We start from the raw sequence: 25504 nt of genomic DNA, 5'->3' as shown, positions 1-25504 counted from the left end.
ATTCTGTATCCAAGTACGTATGACGCCTTGAACCCTTCCTAAGTTAGGAGGGGTTGCTCATCCTAACTCGAGTTAGGATTAATCCTAGCGTTTCGAGAAATCTAATACTAATATTGGTAATTGTCAAACACCCTGAGGCAGTCTTATCTCTCATGGTCAATATCTCAACATTAAATGCATTTAAAATAACAAACCTGGGAAAATTTTAACTCCATTGGTCGTCAAAGAAGTGAACGTACTATAAGTTGTGTGCTTTCAGAAGCTTGAATTCAAGACCTAAGCTGAGGTCATGAATTTAATTGAAACACTTTTAGTGAAAAATTACTTCTTTCTCAAAAACTACAATGTATGTTCGGAGCGAGCAAATTTGTGCTTTCAGATAGTAATAAAAGACTTCTAGCTAGAAGTCTTTTATTATTTTAGTGAGAAATTACCTCTTTCTCAAAAAGTACATTATTTCAGAGGGAGTCGTTTCCCACAATGTTTTATACTATCAACAGCTCTCCATTGCTCGTTTTTTTCTAACAACAATTTTGCATAATATTACCAACGTAGTGTTCAGTGCCTATACACAGATGTAATTATTCATACAGCCAGACAGAAATTATGACAGGCATGCGTTCCAATACAATGTACATGTACATGTAGCAAGTGAATATCTTTAGATGAGGTACGAAATATATCCAGTCATCAAATTGCTTTGTCTAGTTACATGTATTTCTCAGCAGGAAATGTGTCAGAATCATGGCATAAATCACATGATGCATTCACTACAAATCTCCCGTACATGATGTAATGTCCAGTGAACACTAATATCAAATAAATGCAAGAATATGGCTTTACAAACATGAATATGGGGTATTAAAAATAATTTAAGACATTATAGGCCTACGTGTTTGACTGACTATGATCCCGTGTTATACTAGAGTCACAAGCAGAAAACAATAAGCCATTTTGAGGTATGGCGGACGTGACAGGAGTGTACTGTTTGGGTTATAGGGATACACACAAATTTATCCAAACCTTTGTGTTGTAGCATTGTGTCTGCCAAATCTCAAAAACGCTAAATGTTGGTCACCAACATCCCACTATTGGCTAATCATTTACAAAGATCAGATTACAAAATTCAACAACTCTGCAGTTTTACAAGGTCAGCTGAACAGCACACCTCACCCAGATGTGAGATTTGACTGTTTGGCTGTCACAGACAAGTGCTTTGTTGGTCAGACCAGACAAAATATTTAATGTGCAGACATCATGTACAGTACTGATCATGTATGCAACATGCTTTTACACTGTGCCTTGAGATTGGATTGATCTTGCTCTATGGATTGACTAGTTGCGATAACGTAACCCTCGTTCCAGCTCCTGCCGACCGGCGGAGTCGGCTCCGCCGTCGGCAGGAGGGTTACATTATCGCAACTATGGATTGACTAGCTACTGATGTAGTATTTTATGTAAAAACTAATTTTGGATTCCATCATATAGACCGTATTGAATAACCCCTTTTTGCTATGAAAAGTCGCCATCTTTGTAGGGCAAACCGTATGCGCGTCCAAACGCGTACATCATCGAAGCACGCAGCACGTAACATTCCCAGATTGATTTCTACGGCACATACATGCACACAAGCAAGCACACGCACAGACGCCATCTTGTAGGTCAGATATTTGAGCCGCGTGATGCCATATTCAATACGGTCTATTGATAAGAGAATTTTATCTTTTTGGTACTCCTAGAAGTTAAGTGTTTGAGATGAGGTTCTTTTCGCTAAAAATTGTGACAGCGGAACGAGCAAATCAATAAATAAAAAAGTTCTAGGAAGTACCTTTTTAGTATCCCAAGGCTAGTCAATGAATGAATGGATAAAAAAGCACATCTTAATATAATAACGTAGGATATAGTATAGAACTTAGCTACTACATTGCATAATTAGTACTATAGGTAGGCTAGATGATTTGAAATAATTCAATAGTTTTGTTACAACTTTGAGAGCTTTTCAACTGCTTCTACGATTGTTCCGCCTTACACGTTCATATATTACCTACAATCTACATGGTACTTACATGGTTCTGATATAGGCATGATCACTCCACGTGTTTTGCAGGAAGCACAAAGAAAACCAAAAGTGAATTCACATTCACAACTGAAGCAATGAAAAGCAAACGCTCAATCACACACAAACATACACCTGTCACGACAGACTTGATATGGCCAGTTTCGCAGTCTGTCAGGTCTGCCTTTCAATTCTTCCACTTCCAGTTCCAGATTATTCCAGGAATTTGTCAAGTCTATAAATTTCCACCATTCGTTGTTAAATAATCCTCAAATCCAGGTCAAAAAAATGTCAAGTTTGAAATAAAGAGATCCTTACAAGTTTGATAACCACTCAGAATGGATGATCCATGTACATTAATCACTGTACGTTTGTAGTGCAACAGCATGGATGGACATGTACCGTGACGAATGTTGCTCAATACTTGACACTGAAGGTCATTCGACTCAATAAAAAAGCATTGTCTGATTCATTTTCCACGTGCTTAAGGCATGAACACAACATGCACAATCCACAACAGTCAGACAGTCACTGGAAAGGCCCTTGTAGCTGTACTGTAGTACTTTATTGCATTCGCTCTCAAAACAATGTCTATGAATGAAGCTTCCTTTGTTCTGCTCTGATTTTCAAGTATGTACTAACTAAATAGAAACAATACTGCTACACACAAGAGCCCACACTTCAAGCCCACACACAAAGTGTCCAGTGTTTAAAACCACTGAATTGCAAACTGATGTACTTTTCCATCAACCCAGCACTCAAAAACCAACAAAATGATTCACTCGCTAGTCACTGCATGCATTTGAATGGTGAATTCCAAATTAGACAAGTCATGGGGTCCCTTCTGTATTCTGCTGTTTGCTGCATGCAAACACTGACCACACACTGCAAACATGTGGCCTGTGCATGATCAGGTGATAGCTCTGTCAATATTCAGCAGTGTGCATAATGATATGCTAAGTACTTTACTGGACAGAAATAGAACCTCATTGCCTAATAATGGCTCATTGTTGAATGATGACCTCAATGATAAACTGGTGTTATCTGTCAGTTTGTTTGCCACTATTGATCTATTGGCCCATGGTTGACCTACATGACATGGGGGAAGTACCAGTATAGAAGGGTGGGGGGGGGGGGGGTAGAGAGGGGGTCAGTGATGGGTGTGTGATGGGAGCATTGAGAAGATTGGGCACTACAGTTATATGCAAATAAGTTATATATAAATAAGTCTTCTGTGCTTTTTTTATATGCCTCCTCTTGCCTTAATGTATTTTTAGGGTTTTAGGAGACATACGCCTTTTGACGACAGTTATTTTTTAAACTTTTATGCTCTCCTGGGCACCCCACTGTTGTTTTACTTTGTTTTCTTAAATATTTTTAATGTATGTATATGTGCTTGTAAATGTGATTGCCCGAATAAATATTATTATTATTAAGTTGAATGGATGAGTGATTTTTCATTGTTATCACACAGTGAATATATGTACTTGATGTATACTTGAGTACACAGTTTTGAAGAGGTTTCCAGGAAATTAACAATTTTTCGGTTTATTTAAAAACAAATTATTGACTATTGAGAATCAGACTTTCCACTTTCATTCCCAATAAGAATGCTGTCAAGTTATAGTCAAGGTTGCGTTAGACTTGACCCAGTTCCGATATCATCAAGTCTTTGTTAATCCATTTATTCCACAATATATATGCAGCACGCCAAATCAGTTGATTGGACGAGGGATTGTTTGTGTTGTCACAGCTCTGCATATGATGTACTTGAAAATAATCGCTTTAAAGAGGTTTCCAGGAAATCTCTACAATAACAATGTGTGTAATTGTTTTCAGTTTATTTTAGGACAATAGATGATGTATGTTTACATTATGACTCTTGGGATAATGAATTTCCACTTTATTCCCACACTGCCTACTGCTGTACATAGGCAGAACAATACCTGCAAGTTACAAAAAAGATTGACCTTACTTGACCTCATTCCGATTGTATCAAATCTTTCTCATCAATTGTTCATAAATCCAATGCATGCACTCCACATAACATCACAGTATTTCACCACATTGTTGCGCGCGAACAACTTCACTGCCGAAAGTCAGCAGTACTACATGTACCCTGAACATGCTTCACACTTATGTTCGTGAAAACAGCCAGATACATTTAACTGTCTAATTGGATGCTGCCAGATGTAACATTTCTAAGGAAATTACACTGCATGTACAAACATTATGCACACGCTGCATGCTGACGACTTGTCCAACAAAATAATGTAATCATTAGGCCTACTGTTAGACCAGGAAACCAGTCAAGCAATCCGCCAACTCACTTGACACTTGAGGGCGCAAGTTACAAAAAGCCGTATAAATAGAACTCAGGGAACACTGAGCTCAGCTACCCTCTGTGTCGTCTGTGGATACGGCGTATCGATACGGCGAGATACGCGTGTATGGCAAAATGATCATCGCGCGTTACACGCGTGTATGGCAAAATGAGCATCACGTGACAAGCGTGTATGGCAAAATGAGCATCACGTGACAAGCGTGTATAGCAAAATGGCAAGATGGCAGCGCACATAGACGGTTCTATGTGTTTTCATTGGTCAATGTGCCGTCTACTGTTGGGAAAATAATTTGACATACACGCATACAAAATATGGCGTATGCGCGTCCATAAAAATGGTCTCACAACGAAATTGCACGCACAATGACCCACTCAGCGTTCTTCAGGTTCTATGCAAAAAGCTCATCAATTATAGATCGTTTTGCAAATACTCGAAGAGCGTTAGGCATGGAATTAGGCTTGCGCAATAGGTATTTCCGAAAAGGTCTACGTAGCATAATATGTAGCAAATCGAACCAAGTCTAGTCCAAGTCAGTTCACAGGGCCAAATTTCAGGTATATGAAGTTGTTTTTAAAGCCTACGAGATGTTGATGATCTGTTTTGCTGTTAATTTTAATATTTCATAAATTTATGGATTTCGGGTTAGTGTAATTTGTAGTGTGCTACTGTGCTGTGCAATTATTAACTAACACTCGTCCCCTTGCACATATTGTGCCTTTTGATTGGTTTAGAGCGTATCACATGATGTCTAATATTTTACTAGAAACCGCGCTATACACGCAGCAAACAAAGCTTGGGCGATATCGATTTATTTTATTCACGATATATCGCTGACAATGTACCGCGATATTCGATCTAATCGCGATTAATTAAATTTGACAATTGACATCATCAGTCTTCAAACTCCCAGTGAAAGTTGTAGAAGAGACAGTCATAGCATTAGAAAGGTGTTCTAATGACCTATTCTTCTGACTTTACTCCAAACCTATGGGGTGCAAGATGTCTCAGCTAGGAAATACATCGCGATATTGCGATATCGCGATATTTCGATTAAAACCGAATCAATCCAAATTCAAAATCGTTTCCAAATTAGTATCGATAATATCGTGATATCGCCCAAGCTTACAAGGTACTACACATGAAGCAACTGATGTACTATCCCATAGCAACCAATGTATCCCCTAGCAACCAATGTATCCCACAGCAACAGCAGCTTCTAGGTACAATATATGTGTTTTGGAAATTATTTACTGTTTTTAATCGCGCTCTGGTTAAAAATTTATGACTCCCTCGTTGATCCCTTACAGTTTGCCGTGTAAGCAAAGAACGGTGATCACAAGCGCAGCATTTGGCGGAAGCAAAGTAATGGAATTGGGTCCTGCGGGGCTGATTTCAAAAAGCAATCAAATTTATCGCAAGACTAAATTGTCAATATGATCATAGTGAGTTGTATTGTGACATCACACTATACTTTAGCAACTACGATTGTTGATTTGCAGTTAAAATCAATCGTTGTTCTTTGTTTAATCAGCCCCAATCGACTCACAAACCCAATAGTCTTTGAATTAGATAGTTGTTCACACATACTTCTGATGTGATGCTACACACAATAAGCGTTAAAGGTGTTTTACATGTACACCACGTATTATGGCATTTAAGGTCAAAGGTACATCTGGCCGACCTTCAAATTATAGTAACTGCCAAGTTGAAGGCTGGTTGGTGTCACAAGCCTGGAAGTGCAAAGTGCGATATTCACATCTTCGGGCTAATGATTGACAGGCTCACCTTATTTTGGAAAGTCTTTAAACTTAGTCTAGTTGTTCAAGGTTCAAGGTTTACCGTTTTTTTAAAAGAACCAAATTTTTGACAAGTTTGTAAAGTAAAAGTGCTTTTTCCCTTTTACCATGCTCATGGTAAAAGGGAAACCATGCAACTGTGATGCATATTTTGTTAAAACATGTTTCTAATATAAAAATAACAATAATACTTGGTTATGCAGCGCTTTATCACGCCCCAAGGGCGTGTATTTATTTCATAACAAATGCTTTCAAATGCATTTTATATTGCCCAATCCAAGGTAATGTGTCCCTTTATATTAAGTGCTATGCCTGATTTCTTTTTTGAGTCATTACCAAAGTTTTTAGTGATTTGCCCCGGGAGACAAAAATCCCATGACCAGGATTCGCACCTACTCCCTGGTGACTCAGCCACCAGAACTTGTCCTGGTTGTATTTGTTTCTACTGTGCCACTCTCAATCAAGTGATCAATCAAACTGGACCCAATTTCATACTGTAGTGCTTAATGGATTTCTGCGTTTATAGACGCCCCGTAGGAGTATGCGCTTTGCCGGACGACTTAACTCAGAATCCAATGGTAATCAGAGCCTTGAAATTGGACCAGGTTGTCAATGCACAGAAATTTAAAATTTTATCAAAGTCATGGCACTCACAACTGAACTGTATCCTGAGTAAACACTACTGTGCACTGGATCTTCCTAATCTGACATTATTGTCAGCAAAGCATAAACAAAAGAAAACAAAGAAATGTCAGTTTTAAACATGTGAGGAAATACCTCATAATACCTCAGTTTCGCTATTCCTATTGGTGGAGAGCGCGTCACGTGGCTGTGTATAATCCTTTGTTTAGGACAAGTAAAAAGTGTTGAAACATGGGCGTGACACGCGAGCTTGCACCTGTGCTTATAAGACAGTTTCTTCATTCCTATTGGTCGAGTCGAGAGCAACGGCCGGAACAGTTGAGCCACATCATGCGATACGCGCGATGCGCACAGCATTCCCTTAATTGTTTACCCGAGGGCGGCGGAGGGCCTTACCATTTCATAGCTGGAGGGGTTATTGAACAATTAAATTTTTGCATATATTTTATTTTGTGACCAAAAAGTGTTGATGTTTTTTTACCGAAAAGGTATGAATGGGAATCAAAGTGTGTTGAATCGGTTTTCAACTAGTGGTTTAAACCCGCGAAGGCCTGGTTCTTGATAATTTACCTCGACATCAAACCAGGCCTCGTTGGGATTAAACCACTAGTTGAAAACCTCTTCACCACACATACATTGATTCCCTTATTTATACACACAGAGCCTGAGCCGAGTCTACTGCCCATATGGACATGGAGGAGAATATATATTCTTTAAGACTTTAGTTCTGGCTCTGCATCATTCAGCTGAGAACCCAGCCCTACTGCTGGCTGAAGAGTGTATTGAGTGTCCCCCAGCTCCGTCTCCCTGCTGCTCCAGTTAAAAACAAAAACAAAAACAACCGGCATTCCTACTCGTCCTACATGCATTTAACAACATTAACAAGGGTCGGTTCATATACAGTGTCCTACTCTACAGCATATTCTGGGGAATCTGTAACCGCGCTGCTCTCTCTCAATATTTACAATTCTTTGATAGTGCATTTTCATTTCATGTTATCACTTACTGTCAAACTTGTGCTATGTGTCAAATGATAATATTTACCTCCAAGCCTCGATATAACATTCCTGCCAGCGTGAGTCGACTCCGATCTTTGCCGATATAATTTCCATTTGTCGTACGATGCGGTACCCGTAGAAGCCCGGCGGTATTTGGACAACTCGCGGCTATTTTGCTTCTGATCGTCTGAATCTTTCCTCTGCTTTCCTCCTCCACTGAACATTGTTGTTGCCTCAAATGCAGGATTCTACCGCACGTAAATGATCTCCAATGTTACCTGCAAAGAGTGCTTCTAATGTTTCTGCACACAAACGCTGGGAATTAGATTAAAGTTGTTGCAAAATAAAATGCAGAAACACTCATGTGTGCAGACACAACATAGTAAGAGCAAACAAACATTACATACACTTTTTTTTAGCCGGCCGACCGCTTCGATTCAATTCCAGGTTCAAGTTCATTGCGCACGTCGTTTCATGCTCTGCATGACATCGTGCGTATTTTCTGATCACGTGTTTTATTGCATACTGCACATTGGACATATTTTGTTAGGCTCCAACTGCAAAAATAGTGTGGGGTCAAAAAAACGTCTTCATAAGCCTGTAAGCACAATTTAAAACTTGTTAAGCAAAGAAAAGTATTGCTTGTAACCATAGAAATAGAACCCGCAAACAGCTATACTACAAGTCAAACTTACATTAAATTTACGTTGGTTGACGGTGACTGTGGTTCAACTTAATTTGTTTTGCTGAGCAAAGAATTTTGTCAAACAGTTTTTTGCTAAGCTTTATGAAATTTGGCTCTGAGAACTTCCAACTACGGCTGGGGACCCTGCATGATTTACTTGCTCGCATTCGCCGTCCAGGGTCCGTCAAATTTCATGAAGCCTGCATGGCTCCCAATTTCATAGAGCTGCTTAAACACAAAATTTTGCTTAAGCAAAAAAATCCTTGCCAAGTAAAATCAGATTACCGGAAGACTCCACTCAATGTATAAATGGTAAGACTATTTTGGCCAGTAAGCATGTGTAAAATTAAGCTATTTTCGGGCTTAAGCGAATATTTTGCTCAAGCAGCTCTATGAAATTGGCTCCAGGTTATAACCAGCCAAAGTTTCACATTGTTGCAACTGGTGCCCATTTTTTCTGTAACGAAATTTGCTTAGCAGCATTTACTGCTTAACAGTCAATGAAATTTTGGTCCCAGCCATCCACCGCGGTAATTGTTTATCAATACAAAAGTAAACAAATAATGACCCATATCTGATTTTTAAAAGGGGATCTTTTATCACTCGAACAAGCTCTATGTTTCCTAAAGGTCTACCAACCAACAGAAATATCTGAGTGCTATATTATGTTCAAGATTTTCTTTTTTTGCGCCAGTCAGAAGAAGGTCAAACTCAATGCTCTTTTGATTGAATATCATAAACTAATGTTCTCACAGTGTGCAATGTGCATCTACTGTGATTTATTTTGAAATGTTACGTCAACTATTTTTATTGTTGACAGATTTTACTCAAGGGTATAGGCCTACCCGCATTTTTTCCACCTTCATAAGGAATACGTTTATTTTTTTTATTTTTTTTTTTTTTAAGGGACGGTACACGTTTGGTAATTACTCAAAACAAATACTAACTTAAAAACTGACTTGGTACGAGCAGTGGAGAGCTGTTGATAGTATAAAACATTGTGGGAAATGACACCCTCTGAAGTAACGTAGTTGTTGAGAAAGAGGTAATTTCTCACTAAAACAATAAAAGACTTCTAGCTGGAAGTCTTTCCTGAAAGCACACAAATTCGTCAAACAAGGGTGTTTTTTTCTTTCATCATTTTCTCGCAACTTCGATGACCGAATGAGCCCAAATTTTCACAGGCTTGTTATTTTATGGTTATGATGGGATACACCAAGTGAGAAGACTGGTCCATGGTCTTTGACAATTACCAAACGTGTACCTTCCCTATTTCACTCAAGGGCCTATAAGCCTACTCGCATTTTCCCACTTTCATAAGAACTACGTCTATTTCTTTCTTTTTTAACAAATTCACTCAAGGGCAGTGAGGCAAGGCTTACCCAGTACCTGCATTCTCCAATTTTCATAAGGACTTTTATCGATTGAAAAATGAATGAATTACAAGAATGCGTGGTTCAATCAAGTTGTGAATAATTATTATTATCCACAAACAACGTGAACAATGTGACTACAAATACAGAGGCCTAGATTAAGAAACCCCTTTAGGTTCGGTGTTCGGCTTCTTCAAAAACTTTCTTCCATAGGCAATAAGTAGTTGCCATCTGCCAGGCTTGCTCTACTTTTTCAAAAGAGGGCAGTGTATAGTGTTGACTGTTAACAGAAACCACAACGTTCGGGACATCTAACGCCCGTGAAAAAAAAATCCAACAACAAACCCTTTACAGACAAGCACATTCCCAACCTAAGTCCGGGCCGAACATAGCTCAAAGGGAAGTTACGACATTGACCATGCATCCATGGCCCCCATTAAGTTGCACTTAGTCTGATTCGCCAAAAGATTTTTTTTTTTGACAAACTGCAAGTTCCATCTTTATAAATAAAACGGAATTTCACAAACCAACAGAGGGCGCCTGTTGCCATTCTTTGCGCGCACAGTCAAATGTTCTGCTTCCTTTTTCCTACCTCCATGCTTGTAATGTAGCAGTGTTACGAGGATGTGAAGGTCCGGAAAACCTCATCATTAACTTCTTTTTGTGATCAGTTTAGGGTGAACTGATTGAGATGGTTGAAAGGAAAAAAAACACGAACAAATTGTAAAGAAGGAATGAAATATTTCCATTACATAAGGTATTTGATAGATGGGAGCTACTGTTGAATTGTTGCTTGATGTATTTCATCCATATTGATTTTAACCAATTTATTGTAAATAATTATTTCCTCATTTCTATTCTGACATACAGGTCTTAACTATCCTTGTGCTGCTGCATTTTGTTGTTTAGTCCTTCAATTTTACTGTTTCGTCCATGCATGGTGTGTTGACTGAACCCAATTCTGTTTTCCCTCAGAGGACCAAGATGTAATCAGGGTTGTTTGTGCTACCCTCAGCAATAATTATTTACATTATTGTACGTTTTTTCATTCTTAAAGGCAGTGGACACTATTGGTAATTACTCAAAATCATTATTAGCATAAAACCTTACTTGCGTAACGAGTAATGGGGAGAGGTTGGTCGTATTGGCGTAACTAGACATTTTCATTTGGTGGGGCAAGTGGGGCAAAGATTAAATTTGGGGGGGCCAAAGAAGTGCAAGATTATTATTAAATATGTTAACTGATATATAGTTGATACACACCAATGCAGTTCTAAAACAGTCTATAGTCAGCATGTAACAAAAGATTGCGAAAACAACAAAATCTTAGAGAACATGTCATTTTGTATAAGATAAAACTTTTTGACTGTATAAAAGGATTAAATTACCAACTGTGGTCAACCAGTACCAATTTAGAGTTGTACACGGTATTCTCAACTAGGCTTTGTGGGTGTGTAAATACCCAAAACATAATAATATTAGGCCAAGTAAAAATAGAAAAATAGAAATGTTTAGCGTCCCCGCCCGCTTCCTTTTTACAGGACACCTCTTTTTTTTTCTTAAGTTTTTTTATGCACATTTTTTTTTTTTTTTCTTTTTGAAAAAGGGTTATTTTAAATGATCTCAGCAAAAAAAAAAAAATCTGAATGTCTTGTCTGAATGCCTTGACCAAACTGTTTCATTAATGTTTTGTGTATTTCAGCAGCAGAAAAAACAGTTGATATTTGACATTCATGGCGACCATCTTGAAATAAAAAATAAAAAGCCCCTCCTCCTTCCTTATTTTTGAGAAACCCAGACACTAAACATGTTTCTTTTTTTACTCGGCCTTATTGTAACAAGCGTAAGCCAAAAACACAGGATCGAAATTGTGGGTGTTTAATAATCACATTTTAGTTACGAAACGGATATTTAAAAATAATAGGCCTACCTCTCAATTGCACCGCTTGCTTCAAAGGAGAAGAAATGGTCTAAGCAACCTTTTTCGCTGGCCATTTTTGTGCTGTAGTAGATTTCTCTGTAGTGCATCTGACCATGATCTGACTTTGTGTTTACGGAGCTATTGGTCTGCGTTCAGACCACCACGTATTTAACAGAACTTTGTCACATCCTGCACTCTCTGTAACCGCAAAACCACAACAAACATTTACCGCCAATACGATCGCGCGCGCGTTTCCACACATTTTTCATGTTATAGTCCACATAGGGCCTACTGATAATGAATAAAAGTTTTCCGTTTTACGGCAGCATTTTATGCAGCCTTAAACGATTTATATATAAGGCCTATAAGAATATACTTATCTCTGATTTCATATGGGGGGGGGGGGCAAGAGGGGGGGGGGGGGGCAAGGGTTCTGAGCGGGGGGGGGGGGGGGGGCGCCGGCCCCCTGCCCCCCCTCTGGTTACAACACTGTATAAAATACTGTGAGAAACGGCTCCCTCTGAAGTGACGTAGTTTTCGAGAAAAAAGTAATTTTTAAACGAATTTGATTTTGAGACCTCAGATTTAGCGGTGTCGAAATCAAGCTGCACACAACTTTGTGTGACAAGGGTTGTTTTTCTTTCATTATTATCTCGCAACTTCGATGACCGATTGAGCTCAAATTTTCACAGGTGTTATTTTATGCTGAGATACAGCAAGTGAGAATGTCTTTGACAATTACCAATAGTGCCAAGTGTGTTTAATATGCCTACCTTGACTATAGGCCTACCCCATTTGTAGGGAAGCTTTCTTTGTATTTTGAAGAAGAAAAAAAATCGAAATCAAATCAAACCAAATTAATTCCCGATCTGTAAAAAAAAAAAAAAAATGTTTTTTGATTTTTTTTTACCACTCATCGGTCCCAATTAACGACACCACGACGGCTATTCCCAGATCCAAAGTTCAGTTTTGCACGGATAGGCCCTTACCTAATTGAAATTCATTATTTTGATTAGTTAATTTACACAGTTTTACGAGGTAGGCCCTTGCCTAATTAAAACGTTCATATATATGTTGATTATTTAATTTACAAGTCAATTGACCCTTAATTTAATTGAACTAGCTAATTCACAGACCAAGATAGGTTTTTGCCCTTGTTGGAGTGAACTTGCATTAAAGGCAGTGGACACTATTGGTAAATACTCAAAATAATTATTAGCATAAAACCTTTCTTGGTGACGAGTAATGGGGAGAGGTTGATGGTATAAAACATTGTGAGAAACGGCTCCCTCTGAAGTGCCATAGTTTTCGAGAAAGAAGTAATTTTCCACGAATTTGATTTTGAGACCTCAGATTTAGAACTTGAGGTCTCGAAAACAACCATCTAAACGCACACAACTTCGTGTGACAAGGGTATTTTCTTCTTTCATTATTATCTCGCAACTTTGATAACCGATTGAGCTCAAATTTTCACAGGTTTGTTATTTTATGCATATGTTGAGATACACCAACTGTGAAGGCTAGTCTTTAACAATTACCAAAACACTACGGTACAAAAGCTGCTTTTGTCATAGTGAGGTTTGATGTCACTTTTTGTATCTGTTACATTTCTGCTATAGTTGGGTCTCTTCCAATACAGCAGCGGGTGAATTAACATCACAGTAAGTACCGTATAACACACAGCTCAAGCAAAAATGATCTTTCTTTTGTCAAAGAGACTCAGTCTAAGTTCACTTTTTATATCGGTTGCATTTCTGCAAGTTTGGGCCTCCTTTCAACTGAGTGTCTCAACATCCATACAGAACCGTACATTGTTTACAGCTCAAGTAAAACAAGATGATAATTGCTTTTGTCATAGAGACTCAAGCCCTTTTCACACTACAGAGCCATTTCCCGGGAAATAAATTCCCGGGAAAATCCCGGGAGTCTTTAACCCCTCCGCCACCCCAGCAACCGTTCTCACTATCCCAATTTAGTAACTCCTGGGAGTACCATTTCCCAGGAATATGCACGGTCGTTTCACACTTACGATCAAACCCCATGTGGTAAACAGGTCAGCCCATGCGGAAGTTACAATGTTTGTGGACGGAAGTCCCTTCCCACAATGCCACGCGGCCGGCTGCAAAATTCTTGCCACATGCGACCCAAAATGGCTGCACTTTAATTGTGTATTTGCGTGTTGTTATACCAATATATTGTGTGATTACGGCGGAGAAGAAGTCTTGCAGTTCGGGGAAGACGTCGCTGGCGTCTTGTCAGGAGAAGACGATTGTTGTGACAGTGTTTTAAAGACATGTGGTATAACAATCGGATGGAATTTGTCGTGCGATTGACGGGTTTCATGGCACTTGCTGGAAGCATTTATTGGTCAAAGGTCAATCTGGTCTACCTGAATAGCGGCCACTGGTGGGAGCAAGTTGCTTTTAGAAAAAGCGAAAGGGAGCTTTCCATCTGCGACAGTTTTTTTTTCTTTTGAGAACTGTAATTGAATGGACTTTTGTGTCCGTGTTTTACCCAGAGGTTTTGTGTTGGCGTTCATCTCAATTTTTGCCTGTTCACACTATAGTTATTTCCCGGGAAATTCCCGGGAACTTTTGGTTGATCTGTTCACACTACAAAGATACTCCCGGGAATTTCCCGGGAAATGACGTTTTCCCAGGAAATAATTAACCCTGCTCAGGGGCAGGGTTAAGGAATCAACCCTGGGGTAAGGCCTAGAAATTTTCTGAATGGCATTTTCGAAGGATTGCATAATAATGTCCATGATGTTAGGGCCAAGATAGTTAAAGGTTTTATAGAAAAAAAAATAACGCATAGTCGATTTTGCACAATCTGACAACAGCAGTAGAAAGAAAAAGAAGCATTCTTCCCTTCCAACATCAACAGTGCTGTTTTCCCATCGTGCAAAGAAAGAACACGGAATAGGCTTTAGCCCTATATTGGCTAGCATTTTTTCATGGCTTCATAAAGACTTTTAAATGTATGTTTCTTCAAAAAAAAAATGTTTTTGCAGGAGAACACTTATGCAATAGAAAATATTTAGGCCTTGAAAAACAAAACTATTATCATACCGACCTATAGTCTTTTTTCCCCAAGGTTTTCAGTTTTTATCTGCAATGGGCAGGGGTCCGTTAATATCCAGCTTCACGCAGGCAGAAACTTTCCCGTTTCTTGTAGGCCTATATGCCCATCTAGCTGTTTTTGGACTGCATCGTCGGCCAAAAATGCAACTAGTTTCAAAATTTCATCATCACTCCATCGGTCACTTCTACCCATCGTAAGAAATTGAGCAACAGATTGAACTAAAATATTTACTGTCAGGTGGTAGACAGCACTGTCGATCGAAGAATTCAAATCTGACTCTGGACAACAAAAGTCCATCAACGGCCAAGTACATGTAAAAATACGAAATACCATAAACACATGGCGTGTGTACGAGAAGGAAGCTTGTTCACGCCAACTATTTATTCTACTCCTATTCCATTCACGTGGTCATTGTTTTTAATTCATATATTTATTTATAAATTACAGATGTAATTAGGTGTTCGGACTCGAGTCCGAAGACCTCTTGTTTTTGTTCGGTTTTTTTTTTTCTTTTTTTTTTTTTTTTTTTTTTTTTACTTCGTCTTCTTCTCCGTGGTTTTTGTCCGCTAACAAAGACATACTTGCTAAACTCACATAAACTTGAAACTTCACACATAGTTAGATATTTATTAGTAGATGAAACCGTTTTAGTTTCGTCATGATGACGTCATCAGGTGTCGAATTACAAGGTTTTTAGGTTCAAAAAGTGGCCATTTGCTCTTTGCTATATGTCTTCGAATTTTACAGTTATGATATTCATAATTACGCATCTGATAGATCAAGACTGGGACTACATTTGAAAAGTTAACGTCAAAATCGTATGACCCCTCCTTCCGTTCGTACCGGAAGGTCAAAGTTTGCAATTGTATATTTTTCTTCAAAAATACATCTCCGTCCCTTGCCCTCTAACAAAAGCACACTTCCCAAACCTGTATGAACTTCTTACTTCACACATAGTTATATATTTATCAGGAGAAGAAACCGTTTGAGTTACGTCACGATGATGTCATCAATTCTTGAGTTATGAATTTTCAAAGTTTATTATTTCAAAAAATCATAACTTTTGATCTACATGATAGGTTGTTACAATCGACACATCATCGGAAAGTTCGTTAAAAACTCCGTAAATGCCTCGCAGACATGATCCCATTTTGATCTCGGCTTCAACGAAACCTTCTAAAGAAAATCCATGCATAGATTTGTCAGGTGCATAAAATTATGTCCCAGCCAGCACTGTGATTTATGTGTGTGTTTTACTAGTTTCCTCACTCCCCAACCAAAGTGACTACAATACGTCTCTATTGAATCACAATGGTATATTTCGACATGGTTTTTTTATTTTCAGCTTTTCCATAGATCCTGTTTTTTATGACTCCCAAAAATGGCTGACCGTGTTAGTTCGCAAAGTAAAAGGAAAACCACGCAATTTCGAGGCAAATTTGTGTGGATCATTTTATTCTACTTTTACAACATCTTTCCAACCATTAGGTATTTATAACATACGGTTACAAACACTTTTTATAGACCAACTCGTCCGATCCAAGGCAACGTGTTTCTTTAACGCATATAATGTTATTTACATAAAATAAGAAAATACTGGAACCCACGATCGGGCTAAGCATACTAATTATGTATCGTTTGGAACCTCCTTAACATCTCCTGCCCTAGTGGTGCCCGATCCAAGGCGTCAAACATGACTTAAAGCAATTTGACCCTTTCGGGTAACAGTATTGCCCAAGGCCCACACTTCGTGTATCACAACTTCTATAACAAACCTGTGAAAATTTAGGCTCAATCGGTCATCGGAGTCGGGAGAAAATAATGGAAAAATCCACCCTCGTATCCGCGTGTTTCGCCGTGTCATGACTTGTCGTCAGCGTTTTCACGAAGTAGCACTCTACGTGCTTAAGGATTTTTTTACACATTTTTATTTTTGTACTCCCGGAAGCCGAACACCTTGTTTTTGTTATGACAAAAACTTGAGTCTAGTGTATTTTTAAGTTTGTTCGGCCAACTAAAAAATACCTTGTCCGCTAACAAAAGCACCTTTCCCAAACCCGTATGAACTTGAAACTTCACACATAGATAGGTATTTATTAGGAGAGGAAACCGTTTAAGTTACGTCATGATGACGTCAACCGTTCTTGAATGATGGTCATTCAAAGTTTTTTATTAATATAAAATCATAACTTCTGATCTACACAGGGGATTCTTACAATCAATACATCATCGGAATCATCATTCAAAACTCCGTAAACGCCTCGCAGACATAATCCCATTTCGACCTTGTCTTACTGTTCAAAAGTAAGCATTTGTATATTTTCTTGGCTTAAGTGTTTATGCCCAACGCAGCATACCCCTCGCGACTATAGCTTGTTCAGACTTGTTTACACATTAAACGCCAGTGCCATGTGCGTGCACATGGCGTGATTTTCCATTGATAAGTTTTGACTGGCAAACGGTCACATACGGAGCTCCAGGAGTGCCATCCAACATATTAAGTTACCGACATACGTTATCTCATCAAGACGACTTATTTCGTGGAACCAGTTACTAACCGACATATTATTCTGCTAAGTCGACTTACTCAAAACTATCAGTTGACTTAATAACATAATTTATCTCATCAAGTCGACTTAGATAAAATGTTAAGTCCACTTACTGACATAATTTATCTCACCAAGTCAACTTACAGTTTACTTATACACAGCCTGCACACGTTGCAAAGTGAGATTGCGAGTTAGGGCCCGCGTGATCGCTAATAATGTGGGGCGTTTTTTGTGCCTGGGATGCAGAAGAATAACCACAATCTAAGACTTGAATCAAGTCTACACCTCGTCCAACTCCGATTGTATTAGTCAATTCAGGCATCCTCTTCACTTTTATTTTATGCAACAAGCAAAATGATTAATTTACTGATTATATTTAAAAAAGGTTAATGGCTGTTAGCAAACTGCGTCCAACTAACACTACATGGTGTACATGTACTTGCAAAATAGGTTTTGACCCTACTAAATAACTACGTGAGAAGATTGAGACAATAAATCATGAATGGAAGGTACCAGACAGCACGTAGAGCCGAGTTGAAAAGTAACAATACCAAAGTGCAACCATGAGCCGTGAAGTTACAATATTATATAATGGTTGTCAAAAGGATAAAAAGGTTGTTGTCGCCACAACCAACCCCCTTATATTCAACGAACCATGTGAATATATTCAAACAAACGAAGCCTTCTAAAGAATATCCATGCATAGATTTGCCAGGTGCATAACATTATGTCCCAGCCAGCACTGTGATTTATGTGTGTTTTACTAGTTTCCTCACTCCCCAACCAAAGTGACTACAATACGTCTCTATTGAATAACAATGGTATATTTCGTCATGGTTTTTATTTTCAGCTTTTCCATAGATCCTGTTTTTTATGACTCCCAAAAATGGCCGACCGTGTTAGTTCGCAAAGTAAAAGGAAAACCACGCAATTTCGAGGCAAATTTGTGTGGATCATTTTACAACATCTTTCCAACCATTATGTATTTTTAACGCTTTTTATAGACCAACTCGTCCGATCCAAGACAACCTGTTCCTTTAACGCATGTAATGTTATTTACATAAAATAAGAAAATTCTGGAACCCACGATCGGGCTAAGCATACTAATTATGTATCGTTTGGAACCTCCTTAACATCTCCTGCCCTAGTGGTGCCCGATCCAAGGCGTCAAACATGACTTAAAGCCATTGGACCCTTTCGGTAAACAGTATTGCCCAAGGCCCACACTTCGTGTATCAAAACTTCTATATCAAATAACAAACCTGTGAAAATTTAGCCTGGAGAAAATAACGGGAAAACCCACCCTCGTATTCGCGCGTTTCGCCGTGTCATGACATGTGTTTAAAATAAATCCGTAATTCTTTTGACCCAGAGTGGCTCGGTCCAAGTTGTAAAACATAATGATAATGAAGTAAATTTAATTCACAAACAATGGAACCCCCATGAGCGGGCTAAGCACGGGCTAATCATACTAATACTCTGGTAGCACCATGTAATGCTTTACAAGGTGCTGTGGCGCAATTTTGCTGCCGATCGGACCGGGAACACCGGGGCGAAATCCTTCTCTTTTCGATAAGTACACTGGGTTTCTTTTATATGCGTTACATAACACATGGGACCAACGGCTTTACGTCCCATCCGAAGGACGAGGCAATGGTTAAGTGACATCATAATTTTGCAAAGTTAAGAAAACTCCAAAACATCTTTTGACCCAGAGGTGCTCGGTCCAAGTTGTCAAACATAATGATAATGAAGTAAATTTAATCACAAACAATGGAACCCCCATGAGCGGGCTAAGCACGGGCTAATCATACTAATATTTTGTAACCGTTGGAACCTACTTTATATCTTTGCCTGGTCAAACATCATTTAAAGGGGCATTACAGTATTACATTTAGTTTTAGCCCGCAAACGTAAAGTTAAAAAGCAATATAAAGACTAGGAAAAAGAGTGCTCTCATAGTGGTGCGCAAGGTTTGATACACACACATCTCAACGCGTGTTCAGGCTGTTAAGTCAACTTCTTAGTTTCTGTAAGTCGACTTGGTGAGATAGTTGTAAATAGTTGCGTTAAATAATAAGTTTACACTTGGCGCCTCATAAGGGAACGTGTTCCTTTAATTGTTAGTTGTTCGAGCAACAACCCTTTTGATGCTAAATTACCATAAGACACATCGAGAAAAAAAAATCTTTGCATTTTTAACAACACTTATTTCATTGCCTCAAACGCTGCCCTTGACGATATCCGAACACCTTGTGTTTGTTTCTACAAACACTAAATTCTAGGTTTTTTTAGGTGTTCGGGCAACAGCCCGAACAACTCTTTGATTTTGTTCGTTTTTTTTTTTTTTAGGTGTTCGGGCAATAGCCCGAACAACTCTTTGTTATTGTTCGTTTTTGTTTTTTTTAGGTGTTCGGGCAACAGCCCGAACAACTCTTTGATTTTGTTCGTTTTTTTTTTTTTAGGTGTTCGGGCAATAGCCCGAACAACTCTTTGTTATTGTTCGTTTTTTTTTTTTTTTAGGTGTTCGGGTAACAGCCCGAACAACTCTTTGTTATTGTTCGGTTTTTTAGGTGTTCGGGCAACAGCCCGAACAACTCATTGATTTTGTTCGTTTTTTTTTTTTTTTTTTTTTGTTTAGGTGTTCGGGCAACAGCCCGAACAACTCTTTGATTTTGTTCGTTTTTTTTTTTTTTTTTTTTTTTTTTTCTTATTCTTCGTCTCGTCGATTGTCCGCAAGAAAAAGCATAGTTGCGAAGCTTGCATTAAGTTGAAATTTTGCACACAGGTAGACAATAACCAGTAGATGATGCAAAAGACGTCACGATGACGTCATCAGTTGACGAGATACACGCATTCAAAGTTTATTATTTCAAAAAATCATAACTTTAGATCTACATGAGGGATTTTTACAATCAATACATCATCGGAAAGGGCATTAAAAACTCCGTATACGCCTCCCAGATATGACCCCATTTTGATTTTGTCTTCCGGCTCAAAAGAGAGGTTGAAAATTTCAAAATTCATGTATAAAGAACTACAAAATTCCCCATTGATTGCGCGTAAAGATTTTACAATTACATGTACATGTACTTTGTCACCACGTGTAAGCATGCGGTGCATTGCGGTCACCACGTGTAAGTATGCGGTGCATTGAGGAGCATAACCACGCTCTGCACCACGTGTTGATCGTTTTAGTCTGCGTTCGAGGCGTTCTCAACACAATGTCAATTTTAAATACTTGGTATTATCTATGACCATACTGCGTTGATAACACCGGTTCTCGTCCGGTCACTGAAGTAAAGCAAAATCGGGCCCAGTCAGTATTTCGATGGAAGACCACGTGGCGACCAAAATTTGTACTTTTTATTTTTGTATTTAATTTTTTTTTTCTCCTATAAATAGCCTTGTTTTTAGTCTGTTTTCAAGGCGTTTTCAACATACATTTCCCTTCCGGTTAGTTAGTCTCTTCTCCAGTCGTCATTATGCATTAAGCTCCTATATCCTCAACCACAAAAGCTATTTTGTCAATCTATACATCATATGAAAGGGCTTTACGTATATGTAGTCTGTTTTCAAGGTGTTTTCAACAAACAATTCCCTTCCGGTTAGTTAGTCTGTTCTCCAGTCGTCATTACTCATCAGTTCACATTTCCTCAACCACAAAAGCTATTTTGACAATCTATACATCATATGAAAGGGCTTTACGTACGTAGTCTGTTTTCAAGGCGTTTTCAACAAACATTTCCCTTCTGGTTAGTTAGTCTCTTCTCCAGTCGCCATTATTCATCTGTTCACGTTTCCTCAAACACAAAAGCTATTTTGACAATCTATACATCATATGAAAGGCCTCACGTATTTACACACAAATGGGTATGTTGGTAACCTTCTCTGGACTTTTTGACCTTTTTAAACTGGAAGAGCCTGTAAAATGCTTTGAAAAGGCATTATTTAAAGGCTTTTAGGTTGAAGTGTACACTTTTTGATGCTTTTTCCATAACATTATTACACATCGAGAAAACTGTTTGGTTTTGATTTCTTTGTAATTTGACGAGCTATTAACAATACTTGTTTCATTTATTCAAACACTGACCCAACAATAGCCGAACACCTAGTGTTTGTTTTTACAAACACTATACCTAGTTTTTTTGGGGGGTTTTTCTTATTCTTCTCGCTGTCGATTGTCCGCAAGAAAAAGCATAGATGCGAAGCTTGCATTAAAATGAAACTTTGCACACATGTAGACAATAACCAGTAGATGATACAAAAGTTGTTACGTCACGATGACGTCATCAGTTGACGAGATACACTAATTCAAAGTTTATTATTTCAAAAAATCATAACTTTTGATCTGCATGAGGGATTTTTACAATCAAAACATCATCGGAAAGGGCATTAAAAACTCCGTAAACGCCTCACAGACATGACCCCTTTTTGATCTTGTCTTCTGGTTCAAAATCGAGGTTGAAAATTCTAAAATTCATGTTTAAAGAACTACAAAATTCCCCCATTGATTGCGCGTAAAGCTTTTACAATTACATGTACATGTACTTTGTCACCACGTGTAAGCATGCGGTGCATTGCGGTCACCACGTGTAAGTATGCGGTGCATTGAGGAGCATTTCGCGCTCTGCACCACGTGTTGATCGTTTTAGTCTGCGTTCGAGGCGTTCTCAACATAATGTCAGTTTTCTTCAACGGTAATATTGGTTTTATCTACGACCATACTGCGTTGATAACACCGGTCACTAAAGTTAAACAAAATCGGGACCAGTCAGTATTTGGATGGGAGACCACTTGGCGACCAAAATTTGTACTATTTATTTTTGTATTTAATTTTTTTTTCTCCTATAAATAGCTTCGCTTTAGTCTGTTTTCAAGGCGTTTTCAACAAAGATTTCCCTCCCGGTTAGTTAGTCTCTTCTCCAGTCGTCATTATGCATAAGCTCCTAATATCCTCAACCACACAAGCTATTTTGACAATCTATACATCATATGAAAGGGCTTTACGTACGTAGTCTGTTTTCAAGGTGTTTTCAACAAACATTTCCCTTTCGGTTAGTTAGTCTCTTCTCCAATCGTCATTATGCATAAGTTCCTATGTCCTCAACCACACAATCTATTTTGACAATCTATACATCATATGAAAGGGCTTTACGAACGTAGTCTGTTTTCAAGGTGTTTTCAACAAACATTTCCCTTTCGGTTAGTTAGTCTCTTCTCCAGTCGTCATTATGCATAAGTTCCTATGTCCTCAACCACAAAAGCTATTTTGACAATCTATACATCATATAAAAGGGCTTTACGTACGTAGTCTGTTTTCAAGGCGTTTTCAAAAAAATCCTTTTCGGATTTCTTTGCAATTTGACGAGCTATTAACAACACTTTTTGCATTGATTCAAACACTGACCCAACAATAGCCGAACACCTAGTGTTTGTTTCTACAAACACTATATCTAGTTCACTTTTATTTTCGTACATAAACGTAAACACTTTCAGAAGGAGAAAACAAAAAAGGGCTATTGATACCACGCGAATTATTTGGCGCGCTATTTTTGACGTCTGTGACCTTTCGAGATTAATGACGTCTCAACACAGTAGAAGCAAAAGGTGGGGTAAGTTAAACCCGCTTTCGTTCTCACTAGCTGCTTTTCCCGGGTAAAACGTTTTTCCCCGGGGTTAACTCCTTTAACCCTACCCCTTAACTGGGTAAATTATTTCCCGGGAAATGTTTTGTAGTGTGAACAGATCGACTAACATTTCCCGGGAATTTCCCGGGAAATACCTGTAGTGTGAAAAGGGCTATTGGCTAGCATTTTTTCATGGCTTCATAAAGACTTTTAAATGTATGTTTCTTCACACAAAAAATGTTTTTGCAGGAGAACACTTATGCAATAGAAAATATTTAGGCCTTGAAAAACAAAACTATTATCATACCGACTTATAGTCTTTTTTTCCCAAGGTTTTCAGTTTTTATCTGCAATGGGCAGGGGTCCGTTAATATCCAGCTTCACGCAGGCAGAAAACTTTTCCGTTTCTTGTATGCCCATCTAGCTGTTTTTGGACTGCATCGTCGGCCAAAAATGCAACTAGTTTCAAAATGTTATCATCACTCCATCGTTCACTTCTACCCATCGTAAGATATTGAGCAACAGATTGAACTAAAATATTTACTGTCAAGTGGTAGACAGCAATGTTGATCGAAGAACTCAAATCTGACTCTGGACAACAAAAGTCCATCAACGGCCAAGTACATGTAAAAATACGAAATACCATACACACATGGCGTGTGTACGAGAAGGAAGCTTGTTCACGCCAACTATTTATTCTATTCCTATTCCATTCACGTGGTAAATTTTTGTAATTCATATATTTATTTTTAAATTACAGATGTAATTCACTTTTATTTTCGTACCTAAACGTAAATACTTTCAGAAGGAGAAAACAAAAAAGGGCTATTGTTACCACGCGAATTATTTGGCGCGCTATCTTTGACGTCTGTGACCTTTCGAGATTAATGACGTCTCAACACAGTATAGAAGCAAAATGTGGGGTAAGTTAAACCCGCTTTCGTTCTCACTAGGTGCTTTTCCCGGGAAAACTTTTTTCCCCGGGGTTAACTCCTTTAACCCTACCCCTTAACTGGGTAAATTATTTCCCGGGAAAATGTTATTTCCCGGGAAATGTTTTGTAGTGTGAACAGATCGACTAACATTTCCCGGGAATTTCCCGGGAAATACCTGTAGTGTGAAAAGGGCTATAGTTCGCTTTTTATATTTATTACATTTCTCCAAGTTAGGCCTCCTTCAATTTGACATCACACCGTACATAATTATACAGCTCAAGCAAAATGGTCATTGTTTTTCAGTCTATGTTCACGTTTCATATCTGTTACATTTCTGCAAATAAGATCTCTTCCAATATAGTAGAGGGTCTCTCGACATCAAATTAATACAGCTCACGCAAAATGGTCATTGCTTTTATGTCAGTCAATATTTTCAATTTTTATATGTGTTACATTTCTGCAAGTTGGGTCTCCTCCAATGATATAGCAGAGTGTCTCTCGACAAGCAAAATGGTCATTGCTTTTATGTCAGTCTATTATGTTCACTTTTTATATCTGTTGCATTCCCAACAGCTGTGATGGATTACTTCCAATATACTGCGATATCGCCCCTGAATTACAAGATACGATGTCATGCTGTGGAGCTACGTTTATTAAATTCTTACAGTGATTCTTTAATGAAAAGAAAAAAATACTTCGTTTTGTTTGGGTTTGTGTTATTTTTGTAATCTGGACGACGTAGAGCCTATATCCCTGCAGGGCATTCGATTTCACATCTGTCCACAATATTAAAACAAAATATTTTATTTTTGGGTATTATTAATTGTTTATTTACACGTTTTTGTTATTGTTGATTAGCCCACTGTAATAATTATTAAAAAAGAATATTCCTATTTATATTTATTAAATATTAATATTAATAAATATGCCATTATGGCAAATGACTAAAAAAAGCACATGTAATGTGTGCCAAGCATTCGATTTCATAACTTCATTTTTTGAGTGCAGTCCCCTATGAAAGAAAAATCATCGTGAAGATGCGAGCCTTAAAAAATAACCATTTACCAATCACAAGTATTCGTTGTTTTTATGGAGAATGTAGTCATCATTAAAGACATGTTCAAATGGTGGTTTCAAGATGTGTTTATTTTTAATTCAGAAAATGCATTAAACTTGTTCCGTAACAAAAAAAAGGATAGGTGCATATATTAAAAGTGGCATGAGTTCAAATCTTTGCGGTCAGTTTGAATATTTTACTTCACATCTTTCAGATGGATGGAGCGAAGGGGGGGGGGGGGGAGGTAGGGGGGAGGTGGGGGGGGGGGTAAATAATTTGTTTATCTGCAGTGATATGGAACTGAAGAAGTTAAATATTTCCTCTGCCACTGGGTCTCAGCTTACCTCGGGACATTCCGCGCGGGAAGACATGAAAAGGAACCGCGGGAAAATTAATTCAAAAACTCCCCCAAAACAAGGAATATAATCCTCTT

At 38.3% G+C, this 25504-nt stretch overlaps 1 protein-coding gene across 4 annotated transcripts in view; it reads right to left on the bottom strand.

Moving 5' to 3' along the window:
* LOC139954308 (6-phosphofructo-2-kinase/fructose-2,6-bisphosphatase 1-like) overlaps positions 1 to 8246 on the bottom strand; it is a 51781-nt gene extending 43535 nt beyond the window's left edge. For 3 of the 4 annotated variants that reach the window (XM_071954052.1, XM_071954053.1, XM_071954054.1), the window contains exon 1: positions 7884 to 8246. In XM_071954052.1, the coding sequence (XP_071810153.1) occupies positions 7884 to 8061 (178 nt within the window). In that variant the 5' untranslated portion in view covers positions 8062 to 8246. Of the gene's footprint in view, positions 1 to 2066; positions 2881 to 7883 lie in introns of those variants that run through there. The other variant, XM_071954056.1, reaches the window with a different exon arrangement.
* Positions 8247 to 25504: the final 17258 nt, after the last annotated feature.

The sequence above is a fragment of the Asterias amurensis genome, chromosome 2 (assembly GCF_032118995.1).
Source record: "Asterias amurensis chromosome 2, ASM3211899v1".
Lineage (NCBI taxonomy): Eukaryota > Metazoa > Echinodermata > Asteroidea > Forcipulatida > Asteriidae > Asterias > Asterias amurensis.
This window is presented reverse-complemented; position numbering and strand designations above follow the sequence as displayed.